The sequence below is a fragment of the Psittacula echo genome, assembly GCF_963264785.1.
Source record: "Psittacula echo genome assembly, chromosome: 10".
NCBI lineage: Eukaryota > Metazoa > Chordata > Aves > Psittaciformes > Psittacidae > Psittacula > Psittacula echo.
In genome coordinates this window covers 22,078,178-22,092,640 of record NC_137741.1, presented here as the reverse complement: position 1 = coordinate 22,092,640, position 14,463 = coordinate 22,078,178, and the positions used below count along the sequence as shown (strand labels likewise).

The 14,463-nt window shown below is 49.3% G+C and overlaps 2 protein-coding genes across 3 annotated transcripts in view; one reads left to right on the top strand and one right to left on the bottom strand.

Annotated features, from left to right (window-relative positions):
• The first annotated feature begins 75 nt into the window (after positions 1 to 75).
• EIF3J (eukaryotic translation initiation factor 3 subunit J) lies at positions 76 to 8,479 on the top strand. The gene is made up of 8 exons (XM_080626507.1): positions 76 to 206; positions 292 to 392; positions 4,517 to 4,574; positions 4,799 to 4,890; positions 5,232 to 5,346; positions 6,374 to 6,532; positions 6,911 to 6,984; positions 7,508 to 8,479. The coding sequence occupies exons 1-8, from the start codon at positions 179 to 181 to the stop codon at positions 7,637 to 7,639; spliced, it is 759 nt and encodes a 252-aa protein (XP_080482633.1). The 5' UTR covers positions 76 to 178; the 3' UTR covers positions 7,640 to 8,479.
• Positions 8,480 to 9,317: 838 nt separating this feature from the next.
• The window catches only part of SPG11 (SPG11 vesicle trafficking associated, spatacsin), a 28,753-nt gene continuing 23,607 nt past the window's right edge, over positions 9,318 to 14,463 (bottom strand). For both annotated transcript variants that reach the window (XM_080626500.1, XM_080626501.1), the window contains exons 32-40: positions 13,826 to 14,024; positions 13,376 to 13,513; positions 12,793 to 12,926; positions 12,003 to 12,110; positions 11,467 to 11,635; positions 11,095 to 11,183; positions 10,473 to 10,628; positions 10,057 to 10,208; positions 9,318 to 9,894 (exon numbers count right to left, since the gene is read on the bottom strand). In XM_080626500.1, coding sequence (XP_080482626.1) covers positions 9,714 to 9,894; positions 10,057 to 10,208; positions 10,473 to 10,628; positions 11,095 to 11,183; positions 11,467 to 11,635; positions 12,003 to 12,110; positions 12,793 to 12,926; positions 13,376 to 13,513; positions 13,826 to 14,024 — 1,326 coding nt within the window. In that variant the 3' untranslated portion in view covers positions 9,318 to 9,713. The remainder of the gene's footprint in view (positions 9,895 to 10,056; positions 10,209 to 10,472; positions 10,629 to 11,094; positions 11,184 to 11,466; positions 11,636 to 12,002; positions 12,111 to 12,792; positions 12,927 to 13,375; positions 13,514 to 13,825; positions 14,025 to 14,463) is intronic.

The window sequence follows — 14,463 nt, the reverse complement described above, 5'->3', positions numbered from 1 at the left end:
GCCCCGCCCGCGGCTCCCTCAGCGCCCCCCGCCGGCGCCCGCCGCGCCCTCCAGCCCCGCCCCGCGGTGGGCGGAGCTCCGGCGGTCCGCCGCCGTCCCGGCGTGCCCCGCGCGCGGCGCTGGCTGCGCCGCTCTAGAGCGGCCGCCTCACGGTGCCCTGCGAGCGGTGGCGGGGAAGATGGCGGCGGAGGCGGTGGATTCGTGGGGTAGGTGCGGCCGCTGCCCCCGCCGGTGCCCCCGGTCCGCGCCCCCCGCGCTCACCGCTCTCACCCGCTCTCCTCTTCCCTACAGACGCCGACAGCTTCGAGGTGGTGGAGCCGGTGGCGAAGCGGCTGGTGCCGGGAGTGGCCGGAGACCGCTGGGCCGGCGAGGATGAGGAGGACGACGTAAAGGTGCGGCCGGGCCCTCGCCATGTGCCGGGCCGGGCCGTGGCCGCGGGGCCGGCGGGGAGCGGGGCCAGGCCCGCCGCGGGCAGCTGCCATATGGTGCCTCGTGTGCGGAGGCCGCAGGCCCAGCGGCACGGCTCGGCCCGGGCTGGGGCCGCGGGTGGGGCGGGGAGGCCCCGGCGGGGGAGGTCGGGCGGCCGCGGCCACGCGTCTGCGGCGAGGACTTGCCGGGCCTTGCCTCCCGGGTGCCGGTGCCCAAAGGACAGCGGCGGCCGCGGGTGGCAATGGCCGGAATGCAGGGGGAGGACGCGCCTGACAGGGCCCGGTGTCCCCAGTCCCTGCTCCGAGCGGGCGGGGCCGCCCGGGGTGCACCCCTGCTGCCCGTGGGCCTTCCAGGAGAGCGAAGGGCGGACCCACAGGAGCTTTCTAGGCCTGAAGAGGCTCAGGGGAATCCACCTGCGGCTTCCCAGCTGCCTGCCAGCCCTGGGTGCTCTGGTGGCCGGCTGCTCTCCCACTGCCCTCTGCAGCATTTCAGACCCATTGCTCTGAGTGTAGATGAGGTCCTGGGTGAACGCTGGGATGGGATTTAAAGAAAGCTTTAAATTGGAGCTTCTGTTGTTGACCAGAGATTTTGGCATTGTCCTTTCCACCCCTTTTGCCTACTTCACACACACACTTTGGCCTCATCATTTGAAAATGCAGCAGCCTTACTGTGTGGTTGTGGATTTAGTAGTGCCTGAATTACTTTAAATAGGTTTATTATATGCCAGAGGGTTTTGTTGTGCTTCACGAGTGGTGTCTGCATGGAATCAGGGTTAAAATGTGCAGATGTTCACTTCTGATGCTTCCAAAAGCTTGTTCCAGCTGCCTCTGTGGCTGGAGGCCACAGAAACCTCGGTTTGTGCCACGCTGATATGGACAGGAGGGAAATGATGCCAGGGAGCATGGCAAGAGCGAGTGCGAGGAATGGAAATAGGTCAGCTGAAAGGGCCTTTCTGTTCGCAGTGCAGCAGTGGCCAGGCCCAGGTGATGTGGGTGCTGTTGGGAGCAGTGCTGCTGCTTACAGGGTGAGGCCACACTGGATTTGTTGAGGCCGCTGGCTGCCACCAGAACCTCTGACACCAGCAGTGAGGCTGTCCTTGAGCGTGGGCTGAGCTGCTTCTTGCAGTTGCTGACTGCAGTGGTTCATCTCCTCAGAAAAGCAGTGAAGGTGTTGTTGTGAGTTACAAGCTGTCCATTTTCCTCCTTCAATGTAGCAACACCCACACGCTTCAGCTACCAAAGGTATTGCACTGCAGCAGGCAAAGTAAAGGTGTCTCTGTGTAGAGTAGCTGCAGGCCTTTGTAGAGCGTGGTTAACATGTAACTGTGGGCATATATGTGATTTCTGTATGTATATGTGTGTATACACACATCTCTCTTAGAGACATTGTTTCTGTGAGGCTTTCTTCCTGCGTTTGAAAGTGAGGAACTTCTCTGCCACCATAGAATGTGTCCAAGAGAACTGCGCTCTGGGGTTACTCTTCAAGGACACCTCTGCCTTGGGCTTTGATAAGGACACAAAGTTTTCCCACATGTAGTAAGAATGCAACTACGTAACTCAGAGGAGTCATGATTGAGAACTGGGGCTGTGTCTGCAGAGGAGGAGCGGTCCAGCAGAGAAAGCTGCTCTGTTCTGCTTTGATCTGCTCTTCCGTGGAAGGCCCGAGGTGACAGAGCTGAGCCTGTGGTGGTTCTTGGGCTCTGGATTCCCTGTTTGCACCTTGGGAAGTGCCCGTGTAAGATAAAGGACATGGTCTAAACCAGAAGCTTGGTGTGGTTTCTGAGCAGGAGCAGGTTTAGGGTTAGTATTTCACAGTTTGGAATGGGTTTTCTGTATTCAGATCCTGGTGTTTATTTTGGAAGATTTTTCAGGAATGAACTTGCAGGAACTGTTAAGTTGGGAAACTTTGACTTCCCCAGGTTTAAAATTAGCATCTTCATCAGTGACAAAACTCTCTCTGGTGCTTCCCAGAGCACAAGTTTCCCAGAGGATGGGCCTCCAGCCAAGGACTTCTCATCTCACTCCTATGTGTAGCAAAGCCAGGGCCACCCAGCTCTGCAGGGGGGAGAGCTCGTGGGTCTGGTGGGAATCTATGTGCTGGAGGGGCTGTTGCTCCTGAGTTGTGTCTTATGGGTTTCGGGGGCAGAACATGCATTATTGTGTGTTTAAGGTACATGTGATGGAGCATATGAAATCATGAGAGAGCTGCTCTCCTCAGGGGCTTATTGATATGACATGAAGATGTTTTCAGGAGCCTCAGTTCAGTTCAGTACACGTATGTATTGCTGAAACACTCTGGGATAAAGATGTCATCTTTGAGTTACTTCGCATCAGTGCGAAGATACAACATGAGAGCAATTTTCTTTCCTTCCGAGAAAGTTCCCTGGAATTCCTAAACCACAGGAATAGGTTACAAATACACTCAATTAAAATAAGCTCTGCCATCGTGTTGTGTCCCTGCGTAGGCACGTGGGGAAGGGGTGAGCCTGTCATCACATGGAGGCCCTTGCCCATACTGGTGACATGCAGTAGCTGCCCTCAGCCACGGGTACCTTTACCCCACAGACAGGGATGGGGTGCTCTGCTCTGGGGTTTAGCACTCTCAGATACTTGACTTTAAGACCTGTGAAGGACGGGGCAAGGGCTGAGGCAGCAGTAATGGAAGGAGCTATTTAAGAAGTGGGTGTAACAAATGCTTAATTAGATGTGAGCTAAAATAATGCTGCTCCAAATTCAAGTCAGCTCCTTGGAATGGGAAAGGAAGCTGGAGCCCTCCCAAGTGCCAGTTAACTGGAGTGAGCTGGTGGATGGACTCAGTGGCTCCCTTGCTTGGGTCAGCACGTTGAAGTCCCGAGTGCTTCCACCACTGCCTTCTATTTGCTGTGCTGTAGCAACCTCAGAATTGAATAAATCACTTGATCTAATCAATTATGTGCATTGCTGTGTGAGGTGAAATCACGATGTTCAGGACTTGTGGGGTTTAAGCTTGTCTATGATGGTGCCCTGACACTGTGTGTGATTTTGGGTAAAGGAGGTCTTGTCAGATGGCATCTCGTGAGCCTGCAAGTTGAGTGGAAGCCGGTAACTGAAGTTTTGAACTCCTGTGAGTTTCTTGGCTGTAACTTGTGGTGTGAGCACTGTGTGGTACTTGGCACGTGCCTTCAGATCCAATTTAGAGCAGTGATTTCCATATGGAGGCCACAGGCTTGAATTTGCAGTGAGGTTAGGACAAGAATATGGATTCCCGTAACCCTGGTCTAGGTAATAGTCAGGAAGAAACTGTGGAATTACTGCTGTAGAGTCTGCAGGTGACATGGGCAGGTGAGCTCTGTAGACACAGAGCTTCTTCTGTATTTGTTTGAACCATGGATCATCCATTGGGCAGAGGACAGTGGCCGGGAGGTGTGGGAGATGGTGGGCATAGAACAGTTTGGCTTGGAAGGGACCTTAAAGTTCATCCAGCTCCAACCCCTGCCATGAGCAGGGACACCTTCCACTAGAGCAGCTTGCTCCAAGCCCCATCCAACCTGACCCTGAAGGTTGAAGGTTGCTGAAGGTGAAAGCTGGAGGCAGAGTTAGTGCAGACACCACAGCTGAGACTGCTTGAAAATATACCTGAGGATGTGCTGGCTGTTGGAGAGCATTTAAGTGATTTATTTGTGGGAAGAGTCTGTCAATAGCTCCTTGGTGATGAGGGAGCCATCAGTGGGGTGATTGTTATAGGTTAGTACCCCTGTGTGGCACCAGACTCCCTGCATCCTCTCTGCCTGCTGCTGCTTCCCCTGCTCCCGCAGCAGTGTTGCCCATGAGTTACTGTGGGTGCTGATGTGACCGTGACCTGGTTCTGTAACTACTGACATGAGTTTTCTGATTCTTTACCAAAAGCTGCTGTTTTCAAGGTAAGAACTGGTCCTGAAGCCTCCTGCTCAGCTCCCAAAAGCCCTTGTACAGCTCTCAACTTCCTCCCCACTTCCTCACTCCATACCTAAGATTAATGGATTTAAAGAGGTGGTACATGAGCTGCTGCTCTTTGCATTTGTTACCTAAACAGGTATCTGTAAAAATCTTAATTCAGACTCTTTTTGTAGGATAACTGGGATGATGAGGAGGAAGAGGAGGAAGTTAAGGAGACGGAGGTAAAACAAGGTAAGACTTAAAGCACACATGGCTCTGTGCACAGCAGAGCAGATGTTGGTTTGTTTGGAGTGTATCTAAAGAATCAAACCCACTAAATGGGGTTGGGTTTGTTCTGACAAAGTGTGTCCTGGAGCTCCCTGGGTTCAGATTCCACTGATGGAGCTCCAGGGATGACTCTTTGATCAGCGTGTCTGCACTTGCTGGGAGTAAGCGTTGGTGTCCCTGTGTTACAGAACCAAAAGTCTCCGAAAAAAAGAAAATAGCAGAAAAAATAAAAGAAAAAGAAAAGCTACAGAAGAAGAAGCAAGAGGAGCTTAAAAAAAGGGTAACTCCTGTTTCCTTCTGGGTCACAGATGTAGAGGATAGGTTCAGTTTGATTCTTTTGAGGTTGAACAAGCCCTGTAAAGCTCCTCACTGTGATAAACCAAACCTCAGTCTTGCACTGAATAACATGGGTGGGGGGCATCGGCTTTAATATCTGTAATTGGGCCAGTTACTGAAGTGATGCTCATCTCTGCTGCTCATAGTACAATGTGCAGTGGTGAAACACAGAACTAAAGTGCTGCTTCCCACTTGTTGTAGACTGTTTGTTAAACGATGTGGTGCTGTTACCCTGCTCAGGGGCAGCAATAACAGCGTTGTCCCTGTCTATGTTTCTTACTGCAGTTAGAGGCCCCAGAGGAGCAGAAGGAGCTCACACCAGAAGAACAGTTAGCAGACAAGCTACGACTAAAGAAATTGCAAGAGGAGTCAGACCTGGAGTTAGCAAAAGAAACCTTTGGTAAGTGCAAGTTGGTGCAACTGCAGCAGCACCTGAGGGCTGTATCCTGAAATCAGACTGGTGGAGGGTACCTGCAGAGAGAACTGAGCGGGATCTGACTGTCAGCACACAGAGGCTGGGTGACTGAGACTAAAGAGGGGTTACATTGGAACTGCTGGAGGCACGTCTTGGTGATAGGGACTAATTGGAAGAACCACAAAACCATCTTCAGCACAGGAGGTACTTTTCCTTCGCAGGTAATAGTAGGAGCCTATAGGAGAAAGAGGTGGCTGGCTGAAGTTTCCAATATATTGCACTTGGACGTATTGGTACTTGTGGTAAAAAGCTGAGTGAGATGGGTGTGTAAAAAGAAAACCAAGTGCTGTCTCTGAATGTTCTGAGGTGCTTTACAAGAGGGATTTAACAAGGCTTTGGAGGAGTGTGACACAGCAGGACTCAGGGCAAACTGTGGCAGGCCAGGAGGAGGGAAAGCCAGCCAGGTCAGGGCAGTGAGCTGGTGGAGACGAAGCAGATTTACAGCAGATCAGTCTGGTTTTGTGCTTGGACAGCATCAGCAGAGATCCTGACTCACAGCAGCATCCTCCACACATGAAAGCGTGTTTCCTTGATTATAGTGAATTATCCAGCTACTGCTCGGTGGAAATGCTGCTCTGTGAGTCCTTGGCAGAGTACAGGCAGGGGATGCACCAAATACAGCTGCAGAGAACCAGCTAAACTTTGCACTGGGGAGCTCAAGACAGGAATTCTTTATTTAAGGGAAAGGCGCTTCCTGTAGAGCGCATTGCTCCAGGGAATGGGAATAACTGGTGCAAATTACTACATTTTGGAGTAAAATAGTTTTCCATAGAGGCTCGTAACTGAGGCTGTTGGCTTTTATGTGGTGGAAGCAGTGAGCAAAGCTCAGCTTTGGCTTTGTGGAGCTTTGGTGGGGGTTTGGACCCAAATGTCAGCGAGGTTACTGCTTCCTCTGGTGTCACCCCGGGGCTCACAGCTAATGGTTGTGTAACACCTCTGTCTTCCCATGCAGGTGTAAATAACACTTGTGGAATAGATGCCATGAATCCCTCCTCAAAAGATGACTTTACGGAATTTGGCAAACTACTAAAAGAGAAAATCACACAGTATGAGAAGTCCTTACATTACGCCAGCTTCTTGGAAGCGTTAGTTCGGGACGTGTGTATTTCATGTAAGTGTCATGGGAGCCCTTCTAGACCAGGCTGCTGCCAGAGCTGTAACGTTCAAGGTTCTGTCACAATTGAGCCGTGTAGTTTACACTAATTGAAGGAGGAACCCATTCCCCCAATGAACATCCGACTCCATTCCCACGAACTGTATTAAGGATTGTCTCCCTGTACAGGAGGCTGCTTATTTGGGGACCTTCAAACAGTAACTGTGATTCCAGGAACCAGACTCACTCAGCCTATTCTGCTGATTTAACCCAAGCAGTTGCCCATCCTCATCAGAGATGCTTATTTCTACGTTTTGGAGAGTGTGGATGTTGGGTTATTTTAACTGCCTTTGAAAACAATACTGACACAGAATCCTTTTTCTTTTCCTGACGTAGTGGAAGTTGATGATTTGAAAAAGATCACAAATACCTTGACAGTACTATGCAGTGAAAAACAGAAACAGGAAAAGGTAAGGCTGCTGCGTGGTGGTGCTGTGGGGGCTGGGCTGGTGAGGGCAGTGCTTGGACACTGCTGCAGCTGTTGGTTATGGTTTGGGAGCAGCAGGAGATTAAATGATCACACATCCAACCTGGCCTTGAACACTTCCAGGGATGGGGCAGCCACAGCTTCTCTGGGCACCCTGGGCCAGCGCCTCAGCACTTTAATTCCTTCATTAAATCGGTGATTTCACAGAGCTGAACACCGGATGCTGCATTTACTTTGTTATTCTACTTGTTTAGAGCCTGGGTAAAATAGGATGACAGACAAAGCATGGGCAAGTCCATGAGGGAGCTGTGGGACACCTGAAAACACCACAGCTTTGCTAGGAATGGACTGTAATTGACGGCATTGCAGGGTGAAACACAGGGTAGGAATCGTGCTCATTAAATGGCTGTGTGAGTGCTCATACCCAGAGACATGAGGTGTTACTGGAACTGGGGTAATGAATCATTGCTATGGAGCTGAAAGTCAACGTGCTCTTCCTATTTAAGCAGAATAAAGCCAAAAAGAAGAAAAAAGGTGTTGTGCCGGGCGGTGGTTTAAAGGCTACGATGAAAGATGACCTGGCTGACTACGGAGGATACGATGGTGAATATGTACAAGACTTTGAAGACTTCATGTGACATTTATCTCCCTTTCTGTTGTTTTTCTGTTGCCCATAATCCCTTAAACATGTAGCACAACTTTTCTTCCTTTAAATTCTGCCAAATGCTACAATCAGAATTGCAGTATCTGTGCTGGTGGTTTAACTCCAGATGGGTGCCTGGTCACAGCTTAGACCCAGGATGTTTCAAAGCTATGTAAATTGCAGTAAACCCCCCCAAATTCTCATAAAGGGTAACTGTTGCTATGTGACTCGATAGTAACAGCGACTAAATTGGAGTTTCAACAGGACACAATGTTATTCCGGAATCAGCACGGTTCGGTGACTTGGCCTTACCTAAGTGACCTGTGCTGAACCAGCGCAGTTTGCAGCGAGGGTGTGGTGTGCACTTAGTATTACGATTGCTTTGTCTTACGTTAGAGCTTGAGGATTTGGGGTATTGTGAAGGGGAGCCACTAACTTCAGTGTGAGGATCCTGCACTTGAGATACTGCCCGAGGGGGCATGGGGTGGGCACAAGCCAGGGGGGTACTTGATCAGAAAGGAACGATTGTGTGGCTTGAGTCTGAAGTTTAGTTTCCATTCATCTGGATTTCTACTAACGCAGCAGTATGGGTTTGGGATTCCTTAACAGTTAATTGCCTGGTTTAAGTGTAAAAACCCAGGACTTCCTTTTGGGCTGTCCTGGGTTGTGATAGATCTTTCACAACTCGGCCATTTTCTCTCATTTAAAACCAACAAAAACCTGCTTAGCAAACTGCAAGTTGCTACAGTTGGGCAAATTGTTATGTTAACAATTACAACATCTGCAGTGTTTTATAAAGCAACTAATTTAATAAAAATCACTATTGAGGACCTCACCCGGCTGCCTTTGGACCCGTTCTTTTACTGTCTTAAAATAAGAGGTGGTGGGGTTGCGGTGCTGGACTAACCCAGCTTGGACTAACCACAACAGCTTGGTCTCATTTCTCTTACAAGACTGACTAGCACTGCAGTTTGCAGTAGGGTTCGGGCTCAGGCTTACTCCTCCCTGCCCAACACATTCTCTTTCTCAGAGGCACTGTGACCTGAATGCTGGTGGTACCTGTGTCCCATGACCATACCCATGTACAACCTCTAGAGCTGCACAGGGGAATCATCGTCACTGGTATGCACCAACCAGGAGGAGGCTCTAAGCTGTAAACCCAAGTTAACATCTTTGCTGATTAGCAGGGTTGCCATGGCAATGGTGGGTTTGCTGGGGTAGTGTTTAGAGATAGTGGGATCCCATTGCTTAATTTTACTTAGAAGCCATCTGTCTGTGTGGTGCCTTCAGCTGTGAGCCCTCCCCCTGCTCTGGGGCAGGAGTTAGTGTCTGTGTTAGCCAGGAGCTCTGCAGGCTGCCGTTCCTTGGGGCATGTACTGAATCCAAGGTAAACCCCAGTTTCTGCCTGAAGCAGTGTCCAAGTCTTACCCTGCCTCCCGATTTGCCAAAACATCTCAGCAGCAGAGTGCTTATTGCAGCTCCTGACCCGGTGTCAGAGCCAACCACCTGCCCAAGCATGGAGGGAAGTTAGGATCCATGAGAATACATCACTACTTTTTTACTCCCAGCAGCAAGTTAATATCTGCTGTACAGCCCTAAGGGGTTGCACAAGGCATTCACTCGATCACTAAGCTAGGAAACAAAACCAGTCTGATCAGATGGGAGCCAAAGCATGGATTATCTGGGCACACACCTCAGCCTTTCGAAGAAGTTCACTAACTCTCCCACTGACTCCCTCACCACGTACAGGCTACTGTGTGCCTGCTTCTCCAGCCAGCTGCTGGTTTGGACACAATTCCTGTGGTGAGCCACAGCCTGACATGAGTGGCTGCTGGCTCTCTGTGCTTCCAAGGGGCTGTCCCTGGCTGCAGGGGCTGGTTACTCGCGTGTTTTGTAAACAGATTTATTATACAAAACAGTTTTAGGTTCACTCAGTCTCAGCCCTTTCAATATTTACAACCATCACCAGTTCTCTGGAGCAGCTTTCATGTAGCAGCACATCACTGTAAGCAGGAGATGGAGAAAATACCCGTTAAAGAGTCAGTACTAACCCTGCGGGAAGCCGGGCTCTAGTTTGACAACATGTCATTGAGGCAGCAGCCAGTCTGAGGGTCCTTCAGGAGCATGTTCACCACGTCGTAGAACTTGTTGTCATAAGCCAACCTGTAGTACGTGTAGATGTCCTCACAGTACGTGAGCAGCTTCTTCAGGTTCTTCAGAGCAGCTTCCGTAGGTGGGTGTTGTTTAACTCTGAAAATAATTGTACACATACTTGACCTAGAAAGGCTTCACAGTCACCACTAAGACTGATTTGCTACAGGCCTCTAAGAACTGCAATTCCTAAAAAGAGGCTGTGCTCCTCTAAAGCAGCCAGCAGAAAAGAACATTCCAGCTTGTCCACAGAATACTCACTTCTTGGCGATCTCTTCAAACATGCTGGGCTTCAGTGGTCTTTGTTGTTTGAATTCTTCTAAGTACGTGAAGTCTCCCTTGGTGACCACTTGCTGGTACAGAACTTCAGCCCAGTCCGGCACGAACTCATGTGCCTCGGCCACAATGGCTGCCTGCAGGGGAACAGAGCTGCAGTGACCGAGCAGAAAGAGGTGGTTCTGGCACAGAAACATTCCTGTATTTAGGATACTGAAAATATTGCAGGTCCCCATCAGGGCTGTGCTTCTGCTTTCAGGCTGGCTCCTGACTGGGCAGTATCATGGGGTAACAGTCACAGGCTTGGTGACCACGTGGCAGAGCTGAGCACTGTGCTCAGGTACTCACTGTGTAAAACAACCCTGGTCAGAAGCAGCAACAGATGAGGGAGCTGAGCTCACCTGGTAGAACCGAGGCAAGGCCACAATGGAGTCCACCAGCTCCTGCCTGCTGAGGTTGATGAGCATCGTGCTTTGACCCGTGCTGAGGAAGTGCAGCTGGAGCGTTATGAGCTTTGTCAGCCGCCGGCAGCGCAGGGCCTGGCGCACACAGGAGTCCTGTAGAACACACCAGGAAAACAGGAGCTTGTTTCTCAAGGAAAGTAAAGTATTTCTGACAGCAAGCATGAGTTCACCAGCACTTCATCTTCTAGCTCACTGCAGGGTTATCACTGTGAGCTTTAAATGAAGCTTCACACACCACAAGAACTACTTTCATCATAACCACACCAGGTTTTAAACTCATTATATTGTTCTACTCCTGCTAGTTAAGCTCATGGCCACTCCTAAAACTGGGGAACCCAACTGTAACCCTAAAGTGTAGAGCTTAAACAAGGAATAGTCATCTGCTTGTGGACACAGCAGTGCTACTGGAGGGATGCTGCGAGGGATTATTCCTCTGCTCCTCTTCTCCTGGGACAGGATTCCACATTCCCTCCCTAGCACAGCTTGCTTTGTCCTCCTCATTCAGCTCACTGCTTATGTGCTCCCAGTTCTGTACAGCTACAATTCCACCTCATTTTACCTTAGAATAACTTTCTGCTGCATCAATGAAGAGCGTCAGGGCTTTCATCAGCAGTTTCTTTAAATTCACAACATCCTGAAGAGACTCCTCTGAAATGGAGAAAAAAAGAACCAATTATTTATAATGTGACAAAGTAAGTTACAAAAATACCTCCTGGTACCAAGTGTGTCCCCTGAGGGGTGCCTCAGAGCAACAAAAGACTGACAAAAGATATTTTGTACTAAAAGAGCACAAAGAAACAGGGCTGACTGCTCGGTTAAGGGAGCAAAGCCATTGCTGGAAGCCAAAGGATGTTACCAGGAACAGACAGGCCATCAAAACCACAGTCACCCTGCATGTCCTCCTCCTGAAACAGACTTGGTTTCCACTCACCCCAGGGCTGAGATTCAATGAGTTTGAGCTGTATGCAAGCAGCAGCCTCGTGATTCTCCCCGATCTCCCGACACATGCTGAAGCACAGAGCTATCATGTTGTGCTTCTCACTGTCCCCAGGGCGGCAGCGCTTGATGTAATCCAGCAGAGCTGTCTTCAGCGTCCCGCTCTGGTCAGATGAAGGAAAATCCCATCATGATTTGAAGAGCCTTTGTTTTATTCGCATTTTAGTAAATATTTCTGATTTTTAAAACCTTTAACTAGAAGTAAATCCAAAGCAGGATGTGAAATCTATGAGTGACATTGCAAAGCTTGAAGTTTCAACACTGCATTTGTTGCAGCACTGAACTAATTTGAAAGAGTTAAACTAAAACCAGAATAAACTCCAGAATTAGCTTATTCCTACAAAACTTGACTGAGATTTCCCACACTCCAGAATTAAAACCCTCAGGTAACTCCACTCTGTTGTGTAAATACCAGTTCTGATGCAGCCACACAGTTCCCCAAGCTTCCCCCCTTTGTACCCCTCCACTTACTGGGTCTAACTTCTTCCTCATGAGCACTTCGAAGTAGTGTTTCTCATGCAGCAGCTCAAATATGTAGGTCATCTCGTTGTACCTGCCAACTCCAGTGAGAAGACGAACCTGTGGAAACAGCAGTGAGAGTCTGAAGCCCAAAGCAAGCAGAAACCCTGCTCTCTCTGAGCAGTCAGTACCATGGCAGGGAGGAGGCTGCCTGCAGCAGTGCTGGGCTGGCTGATATAGATACAGGGCACAGTGAGGGGCATCAGGCAGGCAGATGCTCCCTCAGAGCCATGGAAGTTTTAGTTTTCAACCAACCAACTGCATCCTTTTTCCTGTGAGGTAAAAGGATGTAATCTGACCGAATGAAAATAGGCAGTGACCCTTTTAGCAATGACACCTTTACACTGGGCATGTCTCCAACTCCAGGGGTCCTTCCAAGGCAGGACTTAAAGATGTGCAACAGCCTAGTAATGCAAATCCTCACATGTGACCAGCAGCTGAATTACTCTGACATTCCCATTCTGATGTACTTCACTGCTGCCACTTCACCATTCCCCTGTTTCCCACTCTGTTTTCCAGAGAAGTCTTCTAAGAACTTCTGTGACCTGCACACATCAAACCAAACACCCACTTCTAGCTTCCAGGGCAAGGCAGGACAAGGCAGTTGTCCAGAAGAGAAGGACTGTGTCCATTCCATCCCCCTGGTTCCCCTTGCACTGCTCACCAGCAGAGTTACTGCTGATGTGCACATGGAACCCTCTGCACACATCTGGATAAACACACAGGGCATCAAGACCCATACCATGACTCCGTACTCTTCATTAGGTGCCAGATACTCATCTGTGAGCAGCCGTGCTGCTTGCAGGACTCGAGTGATCCCTTCCATGTGGCAAGTCAAACTGAAGCAACTGTGAGCCAAGATCAGCAGTTCTGTAACTGAAGAACGGAAGAGCTCAGGTATTTCAGTTAATAAAGTGAGGAGGTTAATTCCTGTGCCTCTCTCCACTGATGCCGATGCTGCTGAAGATACACAGCCCTACCAGTTACAGACAACAGAACTGGATTAGAAAGTTGAGCTGTTATGGTCGGTGCTATGCAGTTTCAAGTAGTAACAGTTTCTATAACAGCGCGCATCCAATCTGGTTTCTCAAGCTGTGGGAAAGCCTGGGTTTTTGTGGATCATTTTCTGACACATTATTTTATTCCACACACAAAACTTCCAACCTCCTCCAGCGGAAGCAGACTGACAAACGTGTAGGAATACACCAGCACCCCACTGCTACCAGGCAGCTCTGCATCTGTGCTCTCTGCTGTGACTTTAACTCAGGTAACGCCATGCTCAGTAATGCACTACTTACAGCAAGTATTATTTGCCATTTACTTACTGCACGACAGTTCCCCACGAGGTACAGAGGAAATTTTATCCAGTAACTTCATGCCAACCAATGTATGATCCTGGCAGAGCTTAGCAAGCTGTAGGAATGCCTTACTCTCAGCTGCTGGGTTCACAACCTGTTTCTGTCCTGTGTTCACAGAGAGAGAGAGTGAGTTATGTCCCAAGTGCTACTTGTTAGGGTGAGATTAGCTATGTGAATAGAAAAATAAACCAAACAAACCACTCTCACTTCATCCAGACAGAACAAGTATGCAAACGTTTTATACAAAACCCTATGTAAGGTACACAAGGTTTATAAGCCTTGTACAAGAGCTGCCCAAACATTACTGACTATAATCAACACTCAAATATCCCGAGAGCAAGGACTGTTTTGCAGACACAGGAACATCACACTTACAAACCAAACCTGCTAACACACAAGACCAAGCTTCTTTACTACCTTTCCCTTCTGAAGATGCCAGCAGCTCCTGCATGATTTCCTCAGCCACCAGCTCTGCCACAGTGCTGGGCTGCAGAGCCTGTGTGGTGATGAACGCCTGCGCCTTCTTGCACCGCTCCGGCTGGCGGGATGACAGGATGGTGCGAAGCAGCTTCTCAGGGTCCTGGGCTGACATCTCACTGTAGGAGCAGTTCAACTCCTAAGAAACACACATGTACTTAGAAGATCCTACACAGCAAAAGATCCAGTGCAGAACACCTACTGACCTCCAGTATGACTTATTAACAATGAGCTGACGCAGGAGAGGAGAGCTGGAGAACAGACAGAAGCCAGGTTCAAAACCTGCAAACATCATCTGTCCTTCGGTCAGGTAACCTTCACCTGGGTATCTTAAGTATTAGTGTTCTCCAGATCAGGGTGACATGACTACTCTGCATTTGAAGTTTAAAACTCACAGAGCAGTTGCCACGAACAGAGATACTTTCCTAGCCCAATATAAACCTTAACACTTGAAATACACAGAAGAAAGACAGGAGCATTTCCTCCCAAAGGAAGAATTGTGTTTTACTGAGTAGGTTTTACTTCTGAGGTTCTTTCTCCTCTTCTTTACATACCACAAGCTCACAGTGAAAAAGACA